The 27,229-nt window shown below is 44.0% G+C and overlaps 1 protein-coding gene across 13 annotated transcripts in view; it reads right to left on the bottom strand.

Moving 5' to 3' along the window:
* The window catches only part of PLEKHG4B (pleckstrin homology and RhoGEF domain containing G4B), a 234,881-nt gene that overhangs the window by 74,942 nt on the left and 132,710 nt on the right, over positions 1-27,229 (bottom strand). For all 13 annotated transcript variants that reach the window (XM_025198263.1, XM_025198267.1, XM_025198269.1 and 10 more), the window contains one exon: positions 16,065-16,262. In XM_025198263.1, the coding sequence (XP_025054048.1) occupies positions 16,065-16,262 (198 nt within the window). The remainder of the gene's footprint in view (positions 1-16,064; positions 16,263-27,229) is intronic.

The raw sequence follows: 27,229 nt of genomic DNA, 5'->3' as shown, positions 1-27,229 counted from the left end.
AGGGAAAATCCACAAAACTAAGACTGCTGACATAATTGGTGGAACAGGCGGAAAGAGATGGGAAGAAATCCTGGCATCACTAAAGTTATATGTTTCAGTGAATCAGGAGTTCACTCATTTAATCTAATAGAAAACTGTATAAAAGAAAGATCAATATTTTTAAGGATATAAATGTCTTGGGTATTACACAGATGTCTCATGGAATTCTTTGCTAATTTAAATATGGTAGGAAAAAACAAAGGACCTAACTTCAACAGGAAAAATAAAAAGAAAACCACCTTTTTTTCTTTTTTATAGATCTAGGGAATTATTCATGTAGCTACTACAACATACATCACACTAGATTAGAATTGTGATTAATACAGGACTTGCTTCTCCTTTCTTAGCAAGCCAGAAGTAACTACAATAACAAAGATACTGCAGTGTAAAAGAAGTATAAGGGAATGGAGAATCAGAACTGTAAGTCTATATTTCTTTGATCAGTAAGTTAAGTTGAATTTGCCCTGATAGCTTTAGGATTATCTTCACAGGAAAACTGTATACTCCTTCCACTGTGGATACAGGTTATGTAGTTTTAAAGGTGCTTTATACCTTACTCCTGTTATGTCCCATAAAAGGTGCTTTATGGGAATAGGCTATGCTAATATAAGGGACCTTTATGTTGATAGAATGGCATTTGTACTAAGATTGCACTAGTCTAAGAGTTTAGGTAAAAATAGTCTAAAAAATGATTCGCTGTAGTTACACTAGGATAATAATGGTGTGTAGACCTGGTGTTAATATTTCTAAATTGACAATATACTTCTCCAGTAATCAAAGTATCCATGTCATTAAATCCATGTCATCATTCACTAGTCATTTAAAGGTATTTAATATTCACTAGTCAAAAAAGGCATTTAATATTTCTAAATTGACAATATACTTCTCCAGTAATCAAAGTATCCATGTCATTAAAATCCATGTCATCATTCACTAGTCATTAAAAGGCATTTTAGTTTCCACAAAAGCATCTGCTAAATGGCTGTCAAACAGGGGGCAGCATCTCCACTGCTCTGCACCAGGGCAGTCGTTTACACCATAGGCAAAAAAGATGCAAAACAAACAAATAAAAATGTCAGCATTTTGCATATGCTATACAGTTATTTCCACAGAATCATAAAAAAGTAGGGCTGGAAGGGATCTACGAGACCTAATGACTGTAGCGCTGGCGTAACTTCTCAGGAGTTCATCTAATCTAACTCCCTACTTTAGGTCAGGATCATCCCCATGTGAACTATCCCAGTCAGATGTTTGCCTAACCAGCTCTTAAAAATTTATAATGATGGAGATTTCACACTCTATTTGTATAACCTGTTCTAATGCTTAACCTCCCTCATAGCTAAAAATGTTCTTTCTAATATCCATCCTAAATATACTCAGCTACAATTTTAGACCATTATCTCCATCTTCATAACTGTCCCTCAGGTACTTGTAGACTGTCATCACCCCCACCCCCAAGTCTTCTCTGCTACAAGCTAAATAATCCCAGTTCTTTCAGCCTTTCCTTGTAAGTCATGTTTTCCAGACATCTAATAATTTTTGCTGCCATTTACTATGCTCTTAAGTTTGTCTACATCTTTCTTGAAGTCCCAAAATGAGACCGAAGTACTCTAGTTGAGGTCTAACCAGTGCTGAATAGAGTGGAAAGATCACTTCCCTTGATTTGTAAGTGACACACTATTAATACAGCCCACTATACTATCGTTTTGGGTTTTTTTTTGCAACAATAGCACACTCTTAGCACAGATTCTATTTATGGTCCAAAGCTCTTTTCTGCCGTACTATAGTCAGTCTTTCCCAAGTCATATTTGTGCATTCAACTTTTCCATCCTAAGTGCAGGGGTTCGCACTTGTCCTTGTTGAACTGTATTTAACTGATTTTGGGCCATTTCTCCAGTTTCTCAAGGTTATTCTGAATCTTAGCTGTACCTCCCAGTCTACAACTTTACTCAGCACTCAGTGCCATCTGCAAATTTGCTAAGCATACACTCAATTCCATCCTCAAAAATCATTTAATGAAGATATTAACCAATGATGACCCAAGACAGACCCCTGAGCAAGACCCAAGACAGAACTCACTTGATTTCTCCTCCCAACTAGACTTAACATTGTTAAGGACTACTTATTGTTCATGATGATCCAACCAGTTAGATATCTCTCACAGTATTTTCATCCAAGTCTGTATTTCCTTAGCTTACTAATGAGAAGGTCATGGGAAACAGTGTCCAAAAGCCTCGCTAAAATCAAGGTATACCCCACCACTGCTCTCTCAACTGTAGTTAGCCTCTCTCATTTCCAATTTTTTTTCTGTTCTGGATTTTTTTGTTCCCCTTTGAATTTAGTCTTTTGGCCTGAATACAGCTAATTAATGAAAAAAAGCTCACTCTCCTCTCTTTGAAAAAAACCCAACAACTTGATAGATAATATAAAGTATCCTATGATGAATTTTCCCAACTAACTTTTAATTGTTCAATTCAATCGAACATTTTTCTATCTCAACAAATCTGAAGTATAGTTATAAAAACATGTAGGGCCAGGCATGTTGTTGAGTAATAGTAGGATTTATCTGCTACATCAACAAGCACTCTACACATTGATAAAAACAAATATTTAAATAAAATACAGGTGGTGGCATTTTTGTCAACACAGTAATATAATGTTTTGCTCAGAAAAAAGATAATTAATAGTTTGTAGATGCACAGCACCTGTCCAGACCTGAGACAGAGCCCCTCTGGGCCTGTTTGCTGTCTGCCTCAGTAAACACAAATCTAATGACTTAATCAGTAACCTCATCTAACTAGGTATAGGAAAGCCACAAAGGCTGTCTTATTGCTCCAGGGAAGAGATTTCTGTTACACAATGGATGTGTTCATAGCTGAAATATCTTTGATAGTATTCCTTCCACAGATATAAAATATCTTCAGTATCAGAAGCATCTAAAATCATAAGCACAAGGGGCTACTTGTAGCAGCATTGCAGTTGTATGGCAGCTCCTCAGGTTTTGTTACTATTTTAGAATCTGGGACAGGTTTGCAGGAGACCCCTTTAGATGAACCTTTGGGAGCATGCTTGGGCAGACTGCTGTGTGAACCTCAAAAGACCTATACCTTTGGCTGAAAACCATCAGAAACCAAGGGTGGGGGGGTTGTCTGGTTTCAAGTGGACACTTGGAAAGATGTCAGACTAAGACATATGTTTTTGCTTCAGAGCTTTGGGTTTGAACCCAAGTGAATCAGAACTGCTGAGTCACTACCTGAAGCAAAACTAGAAAATAGATTGGCCTGAGTCTTGCCATTTGAAACCATACCTGTTCTAGAGCAAATGTTTGCTTTCCCAGACCCCACACTGAAAACAAAGCCTTAAATCTACTTGAACCCTTGGTTTTTGGTGTGTCATTTTTTATTTGCTTTTGCAATCCACTGTTTAAATGTCCAGTCTTGCTAAGTGCTGTTCTGGACAGACTGCACCGACTTTTGACAGCGCATTTGAGAAATACTTGCATATGAGTTTGTCATGTCAAAGAACAACCAAATTTGAGTTTGTCTCAGTTTGGAGACTCCAAGTACTTACAACTAAAATACCAACACAGCTTAATCCCTTTCAATTCTAAAGTACTGTAGAGACTTAAAAATGCATGCACATTAATTTTCACATACAGTATGCACATGTACCAACTGTTTCCTATTATGTTTTAGTTTATTTAGCAATAATCAGACCTCTCCTGCATCACATAGATTCAGAGGCTGCAACCCAATTTTCTGAGCCAGATTCACGGGGGCTTTCTTCTTCAGATAGGGAAATCAGTGATGGTGACAAATTCTGTAAAGCATTTTCTGAAACCTAATGTTTTTCCATGGTTTCCCCTACCACGAAGTGCTCAAATATTCCATAAAGACACTTAAGTTCTGGAAGTCACAAGACCTATACAATTCTAAGTGACAGATTCATGGACTTCTCTGCTCCATTGAAACATGCAGAAGCAGGGCAGCCGGGTCAGGAAATGCCATTGGGTTTACTCTGTGAAGTTTTCCCATGATTGATGCCTCAGGTAAGACAGATCCAGAGGGTGCAGATTAGGTAAAGGCACAGCTCACTATTCATGGGTCAAAAAGGACTTAGTTTTTAAGTCAGAGGCACATAATTCAAAATACACTTTTTACAACTACACATTTCTTTCCATCTCTAGCATAAGCACTTTCACAGTTGTGGGCCCACCCTGGCAAAGCTCATGGTGAGCATCCCCCTCTCTTTGCAGTTCCGAAGAAAGAAAAGCTCCAGACTACCAGACTTTGAGACAGAAAACACCCAGTTATCTAACCCACTCCTCACAGGGAGTCTTTATCCCAAAGACTGAACCTCACAGTCTCTTTCTACAGAGTTTTGTCCAGCTTCGTTTTAAATTATTCTAGTCCCTTACATCTCTAATCTGCTCCTGAATATAATGATATAAAAAAATCTCATTTGTTTTATATATGCATAGGCTATGTAGATTATGTTGTTTTTACAGTGGCAGCAGTGTAAGGCTTGCCTTTCCAGCCCGGTAATTTTGCTATCAGCAAAAAACCCCCAAACAAAAACACAAAAAAAAGGCAACGTGCTGAGGCAGTTGGTGAAAAGAAACCTCTGTCATTAAGGCATAACTGAATAATGAATAACTGCATGCAGTACATGACATTCTATGGTGATAGGGCTATCCATTATGTGATTACAATTAAACAGTCACTAAATCCCTCTATTCTGATCCTTGTCAGTGGACAAACACTGGATTATAAATCCTTCAGTGCCTTGTAAACTGAAGCCCGAGGACTGTAAATCTTCAAGTCATTTCCTGAATTGTTGCATTCCTGAGAAACTTCCAGTTCACAAACCATAGATGTGAGCAAATTTCCCATCTCTTCACTCGCTCCAACCCAGGACCTGATCGTACTCTCACTGAAGCCAAGTGAAAAAGTGGTTGACATCAATGGGCGTGCCCAGATGAGCACGGTCATGTGGTATGTGGTGCCACAAACTCGTTTGCAGTGCCACATACCGCACAGTCTGGTGTTCTCCGTGCTGCAAGGGTGCGCTGCCTAAGCATGTGCTGCTCCATTTTTTTCTGCAGGTTTTTCTGACCCCTGGATATCCGTGGAAAAAAAACCCAAAGGAGCGCATGCTTGGGCAGCATGCGCTGCTTTAAAGAGGAGCTGGGCCACACTGCTCCACCCAGCAGGTTCACCAAGGCTGCAGCCGCAGGAGGCCCCCAGGTAAGGCTGCTAGGGCCAGCAGAGTGCTGACCTGAGTCTTCCCTACTGCCCCTGGAGTAATTTGCCGTGTGCCAAAGCACATGTGGCACAGGCATTTCCCGGGGACAGGTAGCTGCAGCGCAAGATGCACTGCTGCTACTTGTCCCCAGGGAACCAAATGTACACGTACATCCAGACATGCCCAATGAGAGCAGGACTTTAACTAGACTGTAGTAACTTGCCAGTGTCAACCAGAAACAGATGCACTGATTTCTTACCTCTCCCCACCCCATTCAAAAGATGCTGAAATTCAATACGACTAAAAACCCTTAAATGTTTTAAGAATCATCTCCACTTCTTCCATCATGCCAAGTCCTTCTTCATGATGTCCCATGAACATAAGATACTGAATCCAAACTAGACTTGTAAACATCAACATAGTTTGTCTCTGACACAGTTCACATTATAATTTGCTTACTCTGAAGATAACACAGCACTGATATGGTTATCTTGATTTAAGGCTGTAATCTGCCAAACACTTGGTCACACGAGTAATCCCAGTGTCTTCAATGTGAGGAAGTGCTACTCGCATTACATCCCTTTCTGCTTAGATGGGCTGGACAGCAAGGGCCAGAGTCTATTCCATCTGTTACACACATTAGTATGATGACCTGCTTGAGTCCATGAAAACTGTTAATGCAAAAGGAAGAGGAGGACCCACCCACCTTGCTGCTTTTTTTGTGACTCAGTCGTAAGGATCAGATGACAGTATATTACAAAAGTAGATGCACTGATTGGTTTTCAGGACATGAACAGGGTGGAAGAGATCATGCTTAGGGGTGTATACAGAAGTGCTCTGTGCACATTTTACAGTACTGTAATCTAGAGCGCTTTTTTACAGCACTATAAAGGTTACAGTATTCTTAAACATGACAGAACTGCACTGCTTGGTGGAGGGGGGTTGTGGAGGAGGTGGCCTCTGAGCCTCCCTGCACTTCCCAGGCTAGGAAGCAAGGAGAGCTCTGCAGCCTCCTGGGGCTTCTCCACTGGTCAAAAATTTGACCAACATACAGTATTGTAGTTGCTAGATGGCTGTAAAATACAGGAATTCAGATTTAATACCTCATTTAACAAGGGTTAATTTAAAGCACTGTACCCATTTTTCAAGTGCTGTAAAGCCATGCACTTCTGTTAAGTCATGCCAATAAAGCACTTTAAACGGCAAAAAAGCAACTTCTGTACACACCCTTGGTGTCTACATCCTCTCAGGCACCCAGTAAGTGGAATAGTATCTGGCTCCAAAAGCACAGCAATAAAAGAGCAGAAGGAAGCTACCCGTGTTTGTCTTCCAGCTTCTTTAAAAATATAACTATCAGTGCACACAGGTAATAAAATTTACATTTAATTTGGAAACTGGAGCAGAGTCACTACCAAACCATCTGCCAGCAGACTTCAGTGAAACAATGTTTCTTATCCTTGTTTATCTCAATCAATTTTGTGGGCAATAGCTTGATACTGAGTTCCTAGTAACCTGCATTTCATTGTAAGTATTATATTTTCAGTGGTAACAATTATTAGGATTCAGTCCTAAGCAGGGCTGAGCAGGGGAGCTGAGGCTACTGTGAAACTGCATTATACAGATTTATGGAGCAATAAAAGTTTACACTGGTTGGTAGAAGCTCTAGGTTTCTACCATGAAGCTGGTGCTTGATTTAGGTACACTAAAAGTCTCACTGCTCTTTCCCCAGGTGCGTTCTTGCAGGGGCAGACAACTTTGCCTTCTGACCTTAGAAGAAAACAACATAAAAAACCCCCCACAGCCCTGGTATTCCAGTGTGACTTTTGTGTTTGTACCAATGTCCAGGTGCAGCAAATGACAGGAAAGCAGTCAGAATAAGAATAGGAAAGAATCAGAATAAGCAGGAAAGAATACGTGTTTTTGGAACTGTTGGTACTAAAATAACAACTCTGTTTTTAAACATAGGTGAAATCTGACACAAAAGGGCTCACAAAAAAGAGGGGTGACAAGTCTGTAGGAGGAAGAATCTTGTTTGAAAAAATTCAAATAATTTCTGTCTTCAAACTCCTAAGAATAACATAGTAGAAAACAGTTCATTAAACCGCCTTTGGCAAGATGACAAGCAATCTGAATGTTGGAATACGAAACACAAGTAGAAGCCACTTAAAAAACAACACAAAAAACAACCACACACACACACACACACACACACCACCCTCCTAGATTTAAAGAAATACCAGGTGAAAGAAATGAGGCCAGACATTACTCAACAAAAATGATGCAAAAAATGGTCAGACTCATTGTGAAAGATAACAGGCTCACCAAGATTACTGATAATATTTAGCATGATTAGAGAGAAAGCTGGGCTTCCAGCTCTAATGAAGTCATGTAAAATACCTTTTTAATTGCTAGTGTATGGTGTCAGCTGAAGATAAACAAAATGGGGCACCATGAGAAGCCATTAAGTGATAAAACTACTAGAAAGTGAATGAGGAACTGTACAGTGTAAAGGTGACGAAATCAGACTTGAATCATAGTCAGCGAGGAGGTAATGTAAGTGATATAAGGTTTTATTCACAAGGGTGACAAAACACCATGAAATAAAGGTTCCCCTGGGTCCCCTGCCAGCCCGGACTGCTCTGACTGGGCTCCATGTGCTGCGCATGAATAAACTCCTGAGCAACATGCTCTAGAGTTTATTCATGCACATTAATCAAATGTGTAGATGCACCTATAATATATGACGCTATAGTTATGAAACACAAAGCTTTGCCTCCTCAAAAAAGTCACTCTTCTCTGAACAACAGAACCCCTCTGGTGGGAAGGATTTCCCAATTACAAACACCACAGTCTGGCTAAGCTTTCCCCATATACATGAGATACACATGCAGAGATTCTGCTGTACAGTAGAACTGAGGGCAAGATCAAATTCTCACTCTATCATTTTGGGTAGAAAATACCCACACACAAGACAACCAAACAGGACTTATTATGCCACTGTGGACAACACGAGAAGTAGTTTTTCACTCCTTACAAGTGCCTACATGTGCTTGTAGGAAGCAGGAAGGAATTAATCACACAAAAGTGACCCTCCCCCTGGGGCTGGGGAATAGCCTGAGCTTACTTTCTACTGACCCTCAAGTATACCTTGCAAGACAAACTGCAGCGAGCAGCATCTTGTGGCCAGATGACCAACGTAGCATTCTCCCCCGCCTTGGAAGATCAGCACACTGCCCCTCTTAGATGGTTTGCAGGAAAAAGGCATTTCTACTAATGTTTAGACATATTCAAATTACCTCAGACATTTCCAAGCAAGAATTCTGCCTAGGTGAATTTAAGTTCCCAGTATTCTGAACGCACATTTTTTTCCAAGAACTTTTTAGTCAAACATAAAAAGAATACCAAAAATCTAAGAAATTCAGAGCTGAGTTTCCAATGAAACAACAAAAATTAAATTACAGAAACACAACTGCCTGAATTCTGTCCTCATGGTAGAAAAATGGGAAGGAAGAAGGAAACGTTATTTCTTTTAGGGAGATATGTTCCTAAAGATCTTGTCTTTGGATAGCTGTATTGCATGCCCCAAGGGAAAGTGGCCCTGACACACAATAGCTGTATTACACATCTACACCATAGTGGGCACGTCTACACAAAACGCTAACTGCGTAGTAGCTGAATCATACTGTGCAGTAGCATGTTACAGCACAAACAGTACTAATACGCTACTGTGCAGTAGTGTTACTAAAAAGGCATTTGCTGGCACTACTGCACAGTAACTCCGCTTTTATACAAGTGCTAAATAAATGTACAGTAACCACTGTGCAGCAGCGTCTTGGATAGACATGCCCAGTAAGAAAGTGAGAAATCCTAGCGTAGCTAGCATATATAAAAGAGAGCATGTGTCTCCAAAATAATTCCGGTTTTGAAAATGGTGAACTGGAACAATGAAATGGAAGCCGTGAGAAATCAAGGAATGCCAATTGCTACATTTATCCTTAACGGTTTCAGCTTATCATTGACCACAGAAACTGGAATGTCTTATACTATATAAAACTGTGAGCAGTCCCCAGGGGAAATAAATGGCTCTACAAATAAATGGTCTACAAAATAAGAGACTCCCTTGGTATCTAGGCACCCCCATCTTCATTAAGCAGTGTGTCATGACAGTATCCCAGAGTGCTCAGTATTCTTCAGGATTAGACCCTGCAATTCCAGCAGCCAGGAACTCACATGAGGGAGTAGAGCAAGACATAATTCATCTGCTACAGCTCTCTCCTCCCATTTTCTCTCCAGCTGGTACAACGTTAACTACACGTCCTGAAGAATTACCTAAATGCTATTAGACACTAAACTAGCGTGCCTACATACTGTGAAATATGACACGTGCATCACAAAAAGCAAAGATGACTACAATGACAAAGCACAAATCTTAGGATTGGGACATATGCAGTTATAAAATCAATTACAACATTTAGGTTTTTTTATTGTATGATTTTGATACATTACCAGCAAAGAAGGGATGAGGTTTGGCTGGTGTCTTTTCAGACGTAGAGGGGTAGGTACTTTGGCTATCTTAAGTAGGCATTTCCATCACATCAAATATTTGGATTTCTTAAAAAGTACGAATTTAAGTCTGAACTTCCAGGGTCAGTTTATGTGTGTTCTTGAAACATGTACAGAATAATAATTTGAGAGCCTTTATAACGATTTTTGCATGGGAATTTTCCTACTATAAATCTCTTCAGAAATTTGTTAAAGGCAACTTATCTCCCATAGTAAAACCACATGATTTAACACAAATATAAAAAAATAAAGATACTGCTAAAATGCTAGATTCATAACCCCCCCCCAACATTTTTCCCATCAGCTGGAAAAATTTACATACAACACAACACCTCAGGAAAAAAAACTATATAAAAAAAAATACACCCTCCAGTTAAAACATAACAAAGAAATCCAAATGCATAAACTATCCATGACGCAAGTCATTTCTATTTTGGAGCCCTTTCAGTAACCAGCTAAGGAACGATTAAGCAGGATGGTGATTCAGTTCCTTCCTCAGATGAGCACTGTATATGTCTACAGATGCAGCTGTAGTATGGCAAAGTCTTGCTTGATTTCATGCTAAGGACAGGAGAACAGCCGGTCATCAATCTAACTCTTCCTTGTAGCTTCAGAAGTAGCAAAGACCTGGATCGAAAGTCCAGAATTGCCAGTAAATCTCACAACACCAGCCATTAGCACCCTAAGTGAAAGCTTCCTGCCAGGATTTGGCTGTTCCAGTAGTTTCCCTTCCAGGATCTCCTCTGTCCCCCTTTCTATTGCTTCCTGCTGTGGGAGACTTTCTATTCTACCCAATATCCTGGGATGGATTAATGAACCACACTTAGCAATTCCAGTAGCTGTGTGCAGGTCCCTAAAATGTGGTGAGTATACACAGAAGATCTGCCATCCTGTTACACAGGCCAATCCTTAGACTGACTGCACACCTTTTTCTTAGGTTCAAATAGTTTTGGTAAGTACGTTCACTTCCTTTTTTTCCTTCCTGCGTACCAGCAGTCACTGCTACTCTTTGGCCTTGTTTACATGAGACACTTACTGCACAGTAGCTCATTACTACTGCGCAGTAGCTTGTTACTACTTGTCAGAACCCATTAATTAGATGCCTAAAGCACAGAGGAGAATTGGTATAGCCCAGAGGAGAAATGACATAGCCCAGAGGAAAATTCCATGGGTTCGATACATATGGCATAGTTTTGCTGTCAATCATTCTGGTGGCAGTAACTAGGTCATGGAGGAAAATTCTGCTATGCCTGAACCCAGTAACCAAATGCTACAGTAGTGGAAAATTATAGTTTAGAAAAAAGTTCCCGCCACTCATATGCAAATTCACATTATTATTGGCCAGTTTTAAATTATTCCTACGTGGTGACCAGCGATTGGCTTGCTAGCCATATAAGAGGTTGAAGCAGTTTCCGCCCAAGTTGGAGAACTCCACACACACCTCGTGGAGAACTCTGAGAACACTGTGGAGCCTAGCAAACTCCACGCGTGTTTCAGAGCGAACTTAGCGGCCTGATCAACCACTAAGGACTCCCCGTCACTGACCCAAGGGGGCCTAGCACACCCCCACCTGAGATGTAAGACGACTGCCATCCCGAACACCCCGAACACATTTGCAGACCGACCAAACGAACTTTGTAATTTCTGCCCGACCCAAGTTTTGTTTACAACTGTAATCGAAGCAAGCTTCTGGCCTGCACTGTACGAGCAGTGTAAGTAAACAATCTTTTTTGTTCAATCAAAACGCTTGAGTACCTGATTCCACTCCAAGCGTCACAAGTACCCGCCCACCGACTAGGGCTCCTAAGGCCCTGAACTCCGTGCCGCGGCTCTCGGCGGCGACACTACTGTACAACAGTAATGAGCTACTGCGCAGCCAATGTCACCAGGAAGCTGTGTGGGTACTTGGGTATGCGAGTACTAAATGACTGTGCAGTAACAACTGTGCAGCCAGCGTCTCATGTGGACGCGGCCTTTTGGATTCAGTCTTTAGATCTCATGAATTAGCTAGGGGATTTAGTGACTAGGATAAAATTATGCTGTCTTCTTTCCCAGTCCTCCATGACTACAGCTGCTCTGTATGGAAGCAGCTTATGATGGCAAGAAATAGTGTTACATTAACATATACACAAATATATATATATGAAATGGAAAACCTAGGTAGCCCACCGATCATACCAAAAATATGGAATGGGCAAGAGTTATCATTTTAAACAGACAATGCTTCCAGATCAAGACAATGCCTCCAGATCTCTGTGCCTCAAAGCGGAAATCAGAAGAGGGATCACTACCATGCAAAACCAGTGGAAGAGAAACAAAACATTCACTAACATCGGACATACAATAGGAGAGTTGGACAGCAAATTTAACACTCCTATGCCAATTTTAAACACAACAGAAATTTAAAGGAAATTACTCAAGAGTAGACAAGACAGAGAAAACACTTAGCATTCTCTGACTCCCAAACAGTATAAAATGATTTTGGAAAAATAAAGAGTTCATGGAAAACTGAATTACTTCAATGTTTATATTATTGAGCCTGAAAAACAGGAAGGAAGAAGGAAAACTTACTCCTTTTAGAGGTATACATTCCTAAAAATCTTGTCTTTGGATAGCTGTTTTGCATAGAATCATAGAAAGTTAGGGTTGGAAGGGACCTTAGGAGGTTATCTAGGAGCTCAAAGCAGGACCAGCTCCAACTAGGATCATCCCAGCCCAAGCTCTGTCTAGCCAGGTCTTGAAAACCTCCAAAGATGGAGATTCTACCACCTCTCTGGGTAACCCGTTCCAGTGTATTGCTACCCTCCTAGTGAGAAAATGCTTTCTAATATCTAACCTAAACTTCCTGTGTTGCATCTGCCACCTGTCATCTGCCACCACTAAGAACAGTCTAGCTCCATCCTCTTTGGAACCATCCATCAGGTAGTAAAAGGCTGCTATTACGTCCCCTCTCAGTTTCCTTTTCTCTAGGCTAAATAAACCCAGTTCCCTTATAAACCTCAGTCTTTCCTCATAAATCATGTCCCCCAGCCCCCTCACTATTTTTGAGGCCCTCCGCTGGACTCCCTCCAATTTGTCCACATCTGTTTTGTAGTGAGGGGCCCAAAACCAGATATGGCCTCACCAGTGCTGAATAGAGGGGAATAATCACTTCCCTTGGCCTACTGGCAACACACCTAACAATGCAGCCCAGTATGCCGTTAGCCTTCTTGGCAATAAGGGCACACTGCTGGCTCATATTTAGCTTACTGTCCATTGTAACCCCCAGGCCCTTTTCTGCAGAGTTACTGCCCAGCCAGTCAGCCCCCAGCCTGTACTGGTGCATGGGATTGTTCTGTCCTAAGTGCAGGACTTTGCACTTGTCCTTGTTGAACCTCATGAGATTCCTTTTGGCCCAATCCTCCAATTTGTCTAGATCACTCTGAATCTTAGCCCTACCCTCCAGTGTATCTACTTCTCCCCCCAGCTTGATGTCATCTGCAAACTTGCTGAGGGTGCACTCTATGCCATCTTCCAGGTCGTTGATGAAGACATTGAACAAAACTGGCTCCAGGACTGACCTCTGGGGCACTCCACTTCATATTGGCTGCCAGCTAGACATCGATCCATTGATTACTACTCTCTGAGTCCAATACTCCAGCCAGTTTTCTATCCATCTTACAGTCCATTCATCCAGCCCATCCTTCCTTGGCTTGCCTGAGAGAATGTTGTGGGAGACTGTATCAAAAGTCTTGTTAAAATCAAGGTACACCACCTCCACCGGTCTCCTCACATCCATGGAGCCATTCATCTCATCATAGAAGACAATCAGATTGTTCCCCTGATGAATCCATGCCAACTGTTCCTAATCACCTTTTTCTCCCCCAAGTGCTTAGAAATGGATTTCTTGAGGATCTGCTCCATGATTTTTCCAAGGACTGAGGTAAGGCTGGCCTGTATGCCTGACTGCATGCATCAAAGGAAAGCTGCCCTGACACAAAATAGTTGTATTTCACATTTAGACCACAGTGGGTGCATCTACATGTGAAATTAATTTGAATAAACTCTGGAGCAGTTCGTGCCACAGTTTATTGCTCCTTGATGCTCCTGTAGCATGTTGAGCCAGATCAGAGCAGCCCTAGCTGGCAGGGGCCCAGGGGATCAGTCTGCCAGCCCAGGGCTGCTCCGACCCAGCTCAATGTGCTGAATAGGGGCTGCCCCTGGGGCGCAAGGATGCTCCAGGGTGGGGCTAGCCAGCAAGCAGCCCCCTACTGAAGCACCCTCATTCCCCAGCCAGCCCCATCAATGTCTACATGTGTACTGCGGTGCACTAAATAATGGTGCCATAGGATAGTGCTTGTGTTCAAAAGTACTAACCTATGGCAGCATTTATTAGTTTACTGTGGCCTAATAAGGCCTCACATGTAGATGCTGAGATGTTATTGCAGAGCTAATTAGGCAACTCCACAATAAACATCTTGTGTAGATGTGCCCAGTAAGAAAAAGAAAAATCCTAGTGTAGCTAATAGATATAAGAGAAAGTGCATGACTCCAAAATAATTCCAGTTTTGAAGATGGTGAGCTGGACCAATGAAACAGGAGCAGAGGAGAGCCACACTTATGGGCAAAAATATGGAGCAAAACAGTAGATGCAGTGAACTCCCTGCTCACTCCACACCATGGAACCCATTTATTTGCTCAGGTTGCACTAATTCCTAAGCAAGTGGTCCTCAACCTTTTTAGACTTGAGGCACCCCTCAGAAAATGCTAGCTCTTAGCTTTCACTCTTTTTTGACTATGGAAAAATAATAAAACAATTTTTCTGTTATGAAGAACTCAAAAAGACCACACAATATTATTAACACAATGGATATTTGTGTAGGTACCTCCTGAATTTGTGGTGGAAGTGAGGTGCATGGCATCTTCTTTAATCTTGCAGGTCCCTCCGTGTACCCCCCTGCCGCTGACTGGTGGAGGGGCCCCACCGCTCACTACTGATCAGCAGGGAAGCGAAAACAGCAGTTTTAAATATGGCGTTGTTTTTGCCTCCCTGCTGGTCAGCAGCAAGCAGAGGGGTGGCTGGGGCCCTTTGGCCAATCAGCAATGGGAGGCAAAAACAGTGCCATATTTAAAACCATGGTTTCTGCCTCCCTGCTGATCAGAAGCGAGCAGTGAAAGGAAAGCGGCAAGCGGCGGGGACCCTCTGCCAATCAACGGCTAAGAGGCACACATGGAAACCTGCAAGATTAAAGGAGCCACCGCACACCCCACTTCCGCCACAAATTCAGTAAGTCCCTACCTATGTGAGATGTCTGATTTTATCTTGCGAACCGTGTTTGCACATCTAACAGTGCTAACAGTGCATGGCACCTTGTAGCATGCTTAGCAGGATCTCAAGGCATAGCCAGAGTGCTGTGGCACCCTGGTTGAGAATCACTGTCCTAAGGGACTGCTGGAGGGAAAGTATATTTTTGGAAGGTGGAAGGGAGAGGGAGCTTCTGCCCAGGATTTATAAGCATAGGCAGTTCTCTCTTACATGAAATGTATATTATATTGGAGCTGCTGGACAGAAATGCCAAGTTAGGGAGTAGGTTGTTTCCCTGCAGATGTCAATCAACTAGAGGAAACACTATAGCCCAATACTCCAATATTCCCCCATCAGGATTTAGATTTTGGGACCTATGAAGCCCTAAGTAATGTTACCAGCATTAACCAGAACAATCCTGCAGGTCCATCACTGGCTAACATTTTAGATCTTAGCTTGAGCAAGAAAATAACCAAAATACTTTTCTCCTGAAGTATCTACTCTCTTTAACAAATATTTTTCAGACTTATGAGGGGTTTTTTTGTTTTTCTCCTCATCCTGTAATCAACTCAAGTCTTATTTGAACCTTCTTTCCTTCCAGTGCCCATACTGGAATATGTTAAATCAGCACGAGTTATAAATAATCAGTTTCCAGTACTCCTTCCAAAGTGTTGCTATGGGTTGCAATGAGTTTCCTGTTCAGGTTGTGTATGTTGACTCCTATTGTAGACACTAATCCAAGAGCTTAGTAAATAATTCTCTTTCCTTGCTCTCCTTAGTACATTTAGAATTTGCAGTGCTCCCTGGTTATCCAAAATGTTATTTGCTTGACTTAAAGAGCTCCCTAATTAAGAGATTAAATTCCCCCTTATCTTTTTTCCCAAGCCAGGAACAAAGGAGGCCTCTGTTTCTTCACCAGGGCAGGTATACTTACACAGGTTTCTTGCTGAATACACTGCAAGGCTCTCTTGGCAGGGACAAGGAAATCAATTAGACACCTGAGGCCATCTCCTCGATACAGCTTTTCAACTATGCTGAAAAGTTGCCACAGAACAGTGGCAGCTGTAGCCTCGAAAGGCGGATATAATGAAGAGAGCGTGTTCTGTATATATATGTCAAGGGATTCAGAGTCCTGTTTAACAACAAAAAAAAAAGAAAAGCAACCTGTCAGTAAAAAAAATCATGAGACATTATAAAACAACAAAAAATTATTATACTTCAATATAAGTATTCTTTCAATTGTGTACTCTTGGGTGGCAACATTTCTCTTATCTGCATATGCCTAACACAATATCACACTTGGCAGAGGGGTTCCTTGCACCAAATTTATACAGTAGCTAGAAAAGTGCCCTGGTCATTTTTGAAGTGGTAGTCCATACTCACTCAATCTAATCTCCATTTACTTCTTTGGAAAGGTTAATGCAACTCAGCCACTGCTTTGAACTAGATTTGCACAAGTCAAGCAAGTGTAGTCATTCATCCAAATATGAAATACTGGCATGCTAAGCATCAGAAAAATTGCACTGCTCTGAGCTATGCTATCTTCTGAACTCATGTTGCAGAAAGGTCTTTTACCTGCATTTTAATTCTTAAACACATTTTTAAATACGTTTCTGATGAAAAAAATGGAAGAAAGTGCTCACAGAATGATATGCTCTGTCTTACCTATATCGTTATGCCTGCAATGATGGCTTAAAACCAGCAAAGTGGAAATATTATCTTACACTTATAATAATACAGTATAAATAATGAGCCCGGAGTGCTTAAATCAGGGGAAATAATACATATCTTCAAGGATTTCAGTGCATGCTACAAGAACACAAGGGGTAGAATTAAGGTAAAGAATTTCCTGAGAAAATATTTTTACTAGTATTTCTGGTGGAAATAATTAAGGCTTAATGTCTAGATCAGTGGTCTCCAAACTTTTTAAGGTGAAGATCACTTTTTGAAGTAAAGGGCAACTCAGAATCTACCACCCCTCCCCGCCACCTGCTCCCCCCCTTCCCAGCAGGTCAGTCTGGGAAGGAGCGGGGACAGATCGAGGCCCCTATGGTGAAGGAGGGAGTGGGGCAGGGGCGAGTGCGGCCCCAGCCAGGCAGGGTCAGGGGAGGGTTGGAGCCCAGGCAGCTTGTTCAGGCGTGCAGGGGGGCTCCTGCTGCTGCATGCACCCTGGCGGAGGCCCGGGGGGCATGTGCACCCCTGATCTGTGAGTAGGGCGAGGTGGCTGCTGCTGTGCACTGAGCTTTGCACCCCGAGCTCCGCCTGGGCTTCGACCCTCCCCCGGCCCAGCCAGGGCCCCACTCACCCAGTGGCAAGGGGCATGGAGTAGGATCGTCCCACTCACCCAACCCAGCTCTGCTGGCAGGGGGCATGGCTCAACCTAGCCACGTGCAGCCCGCCACTCCTATGTCCGGCCTTTCCCAGACTACATTCTGGGCGCTCCCCACAAACATCCCACCGCTCCCGATTGTAGAGCCTCTGACAGTCAATCTCAGTCTGAGGGGGCTGTTAGAGGCTCCCCGATTGACCAGTCAATCAGGATCGACCGGCTGCTGACCACTGGCCTAGATTATACAAAAATTACCAACAATGAAATCAGAACATGCTCAAAGTATTGCTAGCAGAAATGGAGATCTGATAGCAAAACCTGGTAGTGTAGATTAGATTCCAGCCTTACCAAGCATGAAAAATGGTCAATGAGAGCAACAGGCACCAGACCAGTAATTCCCCCTCCACTGCTGCACAATTCGTTTTTGCTGCCCCTATCTCCAACCCATATAAACTGAGCTGCTGTCCCTATCCAGAACCCCTTTCCTAGGTTCTGAAAACTACAATGAATTAAGAGAGGTAGTTAGCTGTGTTAGTCTTAAGTGAGACAGAAGACAGGGCCAGGTGGCACCATAGACTCCAGCTCATTCGGAAAGGCATAAGTTTTTATGGGTGGTTGCCTATGAAAGTGTATGCCCTTCCAAATGAGATTTCATAGACAAATAAGGCTGGACCTCAAAAGACCATCTTATCTAACCAGGGATGAAACCTGCAACTCCAGAGTTATTAGCACTATACTCTAACCAACTGAGTTGAGTTAATCTCTGTAATGAATTAAGTCCTTTTTGTCTTAATATATTAAATGCTCTGTGTGTGTGTGCATATATAGAGCAACTCTGAAGAGGGATGCTCATAAGGAAAACACCACTACAAGTCCCACTTCCCAAAAGAAAGATGCTAAAAGGAACAAATAGGGAAGACTGGAAGAACATCTGGAGACAATATAAGGGCAACCAAAAGAACACACACACACACACACACACACACACACACACACACACAAAGAGCAAGAGCTAACTTGAGGAGAACAAATACTGTGGAGTACAAAAGGTACAGAATTGAGGATGATGCAAAGGTATTTTGGGAGTCCCAAAGCTCTAACACAGTGCTTCTCAAAGTGGTGGTCCGCTGCCCAGTGCCCCTCCCCGAGCCACCGGTCGCCGGTCCACAGCGAGTTGCCAGGAAAGAAAGAAATATATTTTCAGAAGCATAACATTGATATGTCATAGCGCCACAGTTCGTACGATCCAACACTCCAGGTGATGTCAAATCATGCGAGGTGAGGAAAGAGAAAGAAACAGCTGGTCGCACATTTGAGTAGCGCTGTTACATGCAGTTGCTGCCACCAGCTGAACCGGGCACTGGTACCTGGCCCACTGGAAAAAAAATTGCTGGTCCGCCCCATCAGATAGTTTGAGAAGCACTGCTATAACACACATGAGGTGCCACAGCAAAGGGGAAAGGAGAAGAAGGAGCTGCCAGCCAAGGTAGTGCTACTCTTCCTTTAACTGCCAGTGACAGGCGTGGAGTAGACAGAGCAGCTCACACCACTGCCACTACTAGAGGAGAGAGGAGGGATGGGCTGTTCGTAGTGGAAATAATGGGGTACAAGTATACTAGACTCCTGGGATTTTTCCACCTTTAAAGCTCAAATTACTCCAGTCATTTGAAACATAATAAATGAAGTGCTTTCTTAGATTTGTGCCTCCTTCAAATTGACAATTTTTCTATCATAGATGGTGGGCAGGGCAATCATCTTTGGGTCCCACACTCTTTTGGCTCAGGATTCCCAAAATTTTTAATTCACCCCTGGCTTTCTCAGACCTGAGGAAGGACATTTGGTACTTGAAAGCCTGTCTAACATCTTTCCCAATGATGCAGTTTGTCCTACAAAAGACATCAAACAAAACTGTGCTTCCTGAAAATGATGGAAGTGCTCAAATGCTAAAGCAAATCACAAACAATTTCTCCTTTTTCACAGTGCTGAAGAGACTGGGCACATTTTTACAACCAAGAATTTGGAGCCTAATGAGACCCTCACTCATTCCACAATTTGTCAGCTGCAAAATTTGCTACCATACCCAGCCTTTATGCTACACTACTGTGGTTCAGACAGTAAATCTACCCTCTTCAAATCTACCCTTCAAAACATTACTTTTCCAGCTGATACAGTGATCAAGATGACAGTGCACAGCAACATAACTGCATTGATGAGTCTGCAAACCATCTGAAACAACAGCTCAGAGTCACAAAATTACCTTTATTCATCTTAATGAGTTGTTGGAAATCTAGTAATAGCACTTGAAATGCCGACATTGAAATATTTCAAGCTTATTTAAGCAGGAAGGTATCCAGTTTGTTTAACCTTTTCTCTCTCTCCTTAAATCCTCTCCACATTCCTCACCTATTGCACCACTTGAGAAGAGTCCAGTAGACACATGATCTCTGACAGCTCCTGTGACAGCCCTTTAGTAGAGGGCAAAGGAACTATTTAATCTGCCAAGCCCTTACATATACTGAAATGCAAAGTGTCCCACACCTGCAGAAAGGGTGCAAAGATGTACATGCAAGAGACCAGTCATACACCTGCCAAACTAAGTATTTCATTACAGTTTTGTAGACAGCACATAGTATTTTCATTTCTATCCTCAAAGGAATCTTCAGTTCAGCTTAAAGCTTCTATTTTGAAGTGGAGACGACACTCAGAGTATGCCTATATCACTTCCACAGTGCTCTTGAAGAGCATCCTCAAGAAACACAGCTGCGTCCACCTAGTCCTGCACCAAATTAAAAAATGGAGAGGTTAATCTGGCCTTGAATGCCCCCCTGATGGCACCACTCTTGAGCTCTCTCTCCAGCATGTCCAGCACTGTTAGAAAGCTCCCTCTGACAGCTTCACCACTTCATTTTCACCTCATTTGTGGAATGGGAGTGGGGAGTAGGAGGACATGGTTCTCAGCAGTGCTCTGAAATGCACCATGGAAGTAGTGCAGACACTTTTTGTAAAGCAACTGCCTCTTGGAAGCTGTGACAATCAAGGGCCATCAGTGGTGAATGGCTCCATTCAGCTACAGCAGCAGATTTCCTGCCAGTTTTGTGGGCACTCCTTGGTTGGAGAAAGGCTAACGTGCCTGCACTGAGGTGTTAGGCAGTCAGCTGCAGTTCTTATCTGTTGCTCTCTGGCAGAAGCTACAACCAGAGGCACTGAACGTCTGTACACGGTCTAACCTTTGGATTTTGTCTCAATGGTCTAAAACAGGGGATGGTAGGTCTTGGGCAGCCTCCACTACTCCATACTCTTGCCTGAGTGTATGTGTTGAAGGTCTTGATGTGATGGTTCCAAGACTGTACATGCAGATTCATCAGGCACCTGACCAGATCTTACACATACACCACGATACAGAGAATTGACAGTTGCCTACATTGGCTTTGAATGACTCCCTGCCCAGAAGCTGAAAAGAGGAGGCAGTTACTGCCTGGAAATTCTCTGTCAGAAGTAGACGGGCAGAGAAAGTGACAGAAGCTGATTAAAAGACAGGTTTTCTGTGGTGTGGGACCACTTTCAGGAAGACTGACAGAGGTAGAAAGCTGGAAGGGATACCATGCTGGAAGGTTTGGACCAAGCCCATGATTCACAGAGATAATGAGGAGACACTGAAGTGGAATGTGCTGCAGACAGTTTGCTGGTCAAGCTACTCAGACAAGTAACACTGGCGTAGGCTGAAAGGAAAAGTACTGTATTTATTTGAATCCAAGAAAAAGTGTTTTCCCCATCCAACATGGAGAAAAAAAGCCCCTCATCTTAGATTAAAGCATAAGCAGGAGGGTAGAGGGTCCAGTGGCTGTGGCTGCAGGCCAAACTATGGGCAACTGGTGTCACCTTAGTCAGGGGGGGCATGTGCCCCCCCCAGCCAATCTTGCCAACTGGGGGGTGGGGTCTCCTCCGCAGCCAATCTTGCCAAATGGGAGGGAAGTCCCCTGCAGCTGATTGTGCTGACCGGGAAGCGGCTGCAGCACTCCCAAAAGTGGCCACACTTCTGGGAGTGATATGTGGTGCTTCATTTGGCGCTCACACTCCCTGGCCAGTGCTTGCAGGGTGGGCACTGGCAATCCCCACGCCCATTGCCTAAGCGGGAAGCATGGCCTGTCAGAGGGTGCACCAGTGCTCTCAGGAGGTGCACTTGCTGACTGGGGGGGGACCCCTGAGGCTAATCCTGCCAACTGGGGGGGGGTCCCCCTGCAGCCGATTCTGCTGCTTGGGGGGCCCCCCTGCGGCCGATCGCTGCAGCTGCTTCTGGGAGTGGCTGCGGCTGCTTCTGGAAGCAGATGCAGTGATCAGCAGGTGCTTGCAGGGCGGGGCACCAGCGCTCCCGCCTGTCCATTGCCTAAGTGTCAAGCGCGGCCTATCGGGGGTGCACTGGCGATCTCAGGGGGTGCATGTGCACTTCCGTGCACCCCCTACACGTCGCCACTGGCCATGAAGCCCCTGAGCCTAGTAGTATATGGGGGCAGAAGTTGAGCAGAATAGCACCTCACCATTGCAGCCCTTTCACTGTTGCCAAATGGCAGCAATGGCTAACATAGCTACTTGACAGCTCCCCACTGACATGCTACTAGGGCATTTCTCAACCTGTGGGTCACGACCCAAAAGTGGGTCGCAAGAATATATGAAAGGGTCATGAACAAGCTTTAAAAATGGATCAGTGGTCCCCATTTTCAAAAAAGGGAGGAAGGAGGACCCAGGTAAATATAGGCCCTTTAGTCTTACCTCGGTCCTGGGGAAGCTCTTTGAGAAAATTATCCAGGAGTACATCTGCGAGGAACTAGCAGGGGAGATTGCTCAGGGGCAACCAACATGGGTTCATTAGGGGCAGGTCCTGTCAGACCAACCCGGCTGCCTTTTATGACCAGGCCTTTTAGACACAGGTGTCATGGTGGACGTAGTCTTTCTGGACTTTAGGAAGGCCTTCGACACTGTCTCTCACCCCATTCTCATTAAAAAATTAGGCAACTGTAGCATTGATGCCTACACAGTCAGATGGGTCACAAATTGGCTAGAGGGCCACACCCAGAGTGGTGGTGGATGGGTCACTTTCAACTTGGAGGGATGTGGACAGCGGAGTCCCCCAGGGCTCGGTCCTCAGGCCCATACTGTTCAACATCTTTATCAGCGATTTAGACAAGGGGGTGGAAAGCACCTTGTTCAAATTCACAGATGACACTAAGATGTGAGGAGAGGTAGGCATGCTAGAAGGGAGGGACAGGCTACAACTAGATATGGACAGGTTACAGGGGTGGACGGATGAGAATAGGATGGGATTCAATACTGAAAAGTGCACAGTACTGCAGCTAGGGAGAAAGAACCAGCAGCATACCTATAGGCTGGGGAACTCCCTTCTTGTCAGCATCGGGGCAGGAAGGGATCTTGGAGTCATAATTGATTCCAAGATGAACATGGGCCACCAATGTGCGGACGCAGTCAGTAAGGCTAACCGCACCTTGTCGTGCATCCAGAGATGCATCACGAGCAGGTCCAAGGAGGTGATCCTCCCTCTCTATGCGACACTGGTCAGGCCGCAGCTGGAGTACTGTGTCCAGTTCTGGGCGCCACATTTCAGAAAGGATGTGGACAGTATTGAGAGGGTCCAGAGGAGGGCCACTCACATGGTCAGGGGCAGCAGGGCAGGCCCTATGAAGAGAGGCTACGGGACCTGAACCTGTTCAACCTCCACAAGAGAAGGCTGAGAGGGGATCTGGTGGCTGTCTATAAACTTACCATGGGGGACCTGCGGGAAACAGGAGAGTTCCTGTTCCCCTGAGCACTACCAGGAGTAACTAGGAATAACGGCCACAAGTTGATTGAGAGTAGGTTCAGGCTAGACATCAGAAGGCACTACTTCACAGTCAGGGCAGCCAGGATCAGGAACCAACTTCCAAGGGAAGTGATGCTCGCTCCTACCCTGGGGGTCTTCAAAAAGAGGCTAGATATTCACGTAGCCGGGGTCATTTGACCCTAGCATTCTTTCCTGCCACGGCAGCAGGTTGGACTTGATGGTCTGCTCAGGTCCCTTCTGACCCTACCAACTATGAAACTATCAACATACTTTAAAAAATGGATTCTCCTTTAAAGGAGAAAAATATGGGAAACCATGGCTTTTCCCTTGCAGGCTATTTGCTGCTAACAGAGCACATCTCCAGGAACTATGGGCACCTAACCACATGCCCACTCTGACACTAATTACAATGCATAAGAGCTTACTCAATTAATCAAATCTGCAGGAGTGTGGTAATTACCGCACTCCAGCAGACTTCAGCATCATGGGTATCAATGTCCCTGCGCCAAAAAATGGCAATGGTGGTGCTTTAACTAAAACTTGTTCGATAAGCTTTAGTTAAAGTGCCCCCCCGCCACCATTTTTCAGTGTGGAGAAGCTGATAATGTGATGCTCTGGGCACTTTAACTAAAGTGGCTCTCAGAGCCACTCTAATTAAAGCACCCCCCCCACCCCCTGTCTCCTGGAGCACATCTATAAACACCATTTGGTCTTGGACACACTATGCATGCATGTGGCTTGTGAGCTAGGGGTTATAGTCTTAACCATTTGAATGAAATGTTTCCTGATCTGAGCACCTCAAAAATGCATTAAGTTGTTCTCCTAGCTCTTGCATTACTTAGTGGCTTCAGCACAATAAGTACTTATCATTGTATAGGTGTACAACTCAGATAAAACAGATAAACAAAGCACTTAAGTTGGTACAGACAGCAAAAGTGTAAAATACATGGATTAAAAATGCACTTGCTTAAGCTTTCCAGAATTTCAAATTATGATACACTGAACTATCCAACTGGTAAATATATTGTGTTTTAAGTGCAGTGTATAGTACTGCCAGTCCATTCTGGTGCGTCTCTCCATGATAAGCATATACAGAAAAGTAGCTGCTATCTACCCTCCGAAGTGTTGCAGTATCATCCTACTTCAATGGTGTCTGGTGTGTGATCACAGCTTACATGATCATTATACAATTCAGTAAAGGGTGTAAGACTCAGAATTCTTACCTGAAGTGTTTTTTGTTTGTTTATTTATAGAAGAAGAGTGTATCTTAAGGAAAATATAGGAAAATAAATGAATTTTTACTGTATCCCATTTCAGTCTGTTGTTCTTCATGGCCCTCTGTTATGTTTCCTAAGTTGCTCTCTTTCTATTGCTCTCACCTTCTAGTAAGCCAGAACAGTGAATGATTTTTTAAATTTATTTTTTAAAAATTATACCGATGTAGGCATCAGTGCATCTTCCACAACCTGAACTTGTTGCTTTATAAGACATGTCAGTAGTCACCTCTAGATTATCACATTTTTATGTTTTACACTGACTGAGCCTCCTTGATATTTTCTGACCTGGAGCTAATGTGCCTTTTGTAAGCCACCCTAAGGCTTTTTTGGGGAAGGGTGGCATAAAAATTAAACAATCCAAATAGGGGCTTTAACAATTTCATTTAAAAAATGTTATCTGGCCTGTGGGGCTCCCCACAGGTCTGGAAATTTATCAGCAGGGGAGCAGGAATTAATGCCAGTGCCAGTGGCAGGGGGTCAGACTAGATGATCTGTTCAGGTCCCTTCTAACCCCAAACTACTATGAAACTATGAACTATGAAACTATGCTCTACCACATTTCCAGACCCTGGGAGAGCCCCACACACTGGATGACAGTGCAACATGGGCTGAAGGTTGAGCGACTCTGCCCTAGGCCTTAGGGCTGTTTTGTTCAGAGATCATGCTGGCCACGTTCCCTCCCCTTTTGAAAAAAATCCCAACAGATCTTCAACTTTTACCTCAAGAGCCATCCAAAATGCTTTGGGGAAAGCTTCAGGTAATTTCTCATGCAAAGCATGGGATCTTTGAATTCAATGAGACTTTGTAGACTTATGGTGGTGCACAGTACTGTCCTATATATCGTGTTACAGAGTCAGCATTCACTTCCTATGAACTCACACCCTAGTGAGGAATTTGAAATTGCAGTCATCACATCCAAGGGCAACAGCACCATTGAGATTAGTGCTATGGTGTGACCTAACCTAGGTAGTTAGAAAAGGAGTACCAGTAATGTCCATAGTTGGAAGTCAGAAGTTCCAAGATGTCTATATTTGTGCATGACTGGATCAGGCTACATGGGGACCTACACACATGCACCGAGCCTAGATCAGTGCATAGTTATGGAACAGGCTCAATTAATCAAGTCTGCTGGAACATGGCAATACTGTGCTCCAGCAGACTCCAGCATCATATGTATTAGCAACTCTGTGCTAAAAAATGGTGGCAGGGGCAGTTTAACTAAAGCTCATTTGACAAGCTTCAGTTAAAGCCCCCCCGCCACCATTATTCAGAACAGAGATGCTGATACACCTGATGCTCTGGGCACTTTAATTAAAGCCCCCCCCTCTCCTGGAGCACATATATAAATAACACATGAGTCTCGATTAGATAGGGCACGGCAGGCTCAGGGCATGTGAGATCTGGCCCATGGACTAACCCCACACCACTCATCCACCCCACAAAACCAAATGTTGAGTACTGCTGGCCTAAGGTAGTTCGCTAGTTGTTAAACTTGTGCGGTCTGCTCACCTGGCTGTCTCTCTGTGCCATCAAAGGTGGATTAGGAATTGTTTTAAAAAGTGCTCTGTCAGAGTCTTTAGTGCATTACACAATCCTGATGGTATTTGACCTGTCATGATTGTTCCAGTTGCTGCCTGTTGTGTGCTGAAAGGAAGAAGCTCCCTCCCCCAGTCCATCTACACAGAACAAAGGCCAAGATATGGGCCCAGTGCTCCACTGAGCAGCAGGCTAGAGCCAAGGGTCCTGCCTCATGAGGGGGTGACTACATGGTTCCAAAGCATTGATGACTTTGGGCTGCGGCCAAAGTCACTGGAAAATATGCTGTCACAAACTGGCCCAGTTCTACTTTTAGGGCTGCCATCAGCCTCTGGCGACTAGATCCACATACTGAATCCTATGCCTAGTAGCATAACTAGGGGGGGCAAGTGGGGCACCCAACCCCAGGCCCTGACTTAGAGGAGACACCAGAATGCACACCCCAAGGAGTCTTTGTTACAGCAGGTACAGCCAAGCCACAGATGCTGGGTAGTAAGGCTGTGCAAAGCTTCGATCCCTGATTCGATTCGGCAGAGATTCGGCCTGATTCAGTAGCCGAATCTCTGAATCAAATCAGGAGACCCTTTAATTTCTCTGAATCGAATCGGAACCCTTTGAATCCCTTTGGAAAGATTCAGCGATTCGGACACAGACACAACTTTAAATGTTTTTTCTACATACATGTAGGTAGCAGGTGGTTCGTGAATGCTGCGATGCTGGGGTGCATGGAGCATCCCACAGAAGCGCAAGGGGCTCCCCAGTCTGCTCGGCAGCAGACCCGGAAGCAGACCAGAAGCGGACCAGAAGTACTTCCGGTCCACTCCCGGGTCAGCCTCAGCCGGGCAGCGTGGGGGGGGGGGGTCCCCCTGTGCCTCTGGCTCAGTAAGTGGTGCCTCCTGGGTCTGGGGGGGCACCCAAGGTCTCCCCATGGCCGATCGCCGAGCTGGGGGGCACAGGAGGGCCCCCCCCAGCACACTCCCCAATGGACCCGGAAGTGGACCAGAAGTACTTCCCGTCCACTTCCAGGTTCGCTGCTGAGCACATGGGGGGACCCCCTGCACTCCTGTGGGATGCTCCATGCGCCCCAGCATTGCAGCATTCACAAGCTGCACTGGTACCTCGCG

The sequence above is a fragment of the Alligator sinensis genome, unplaced genomic scaffold, assembly GCF_000455745.1.
Source record: "Alligator sinensis unplaced genomic scaffold, ASM45574v1 scaffold428_1, whole genome shotgun sequence".
In the NCBI taxonomy this organism is placed as follows: domain Eukaryota; kingdom Metazoa; phylum Chordata; order Crocodylia; family Alligatoridae; genus Alligator; species Alligator sinensis.
The sequence above is the reverse complement of the archived record's forward strand: the minus strand, read 5'-3'. Positions and strand labels throughout refer to the sequence as shown.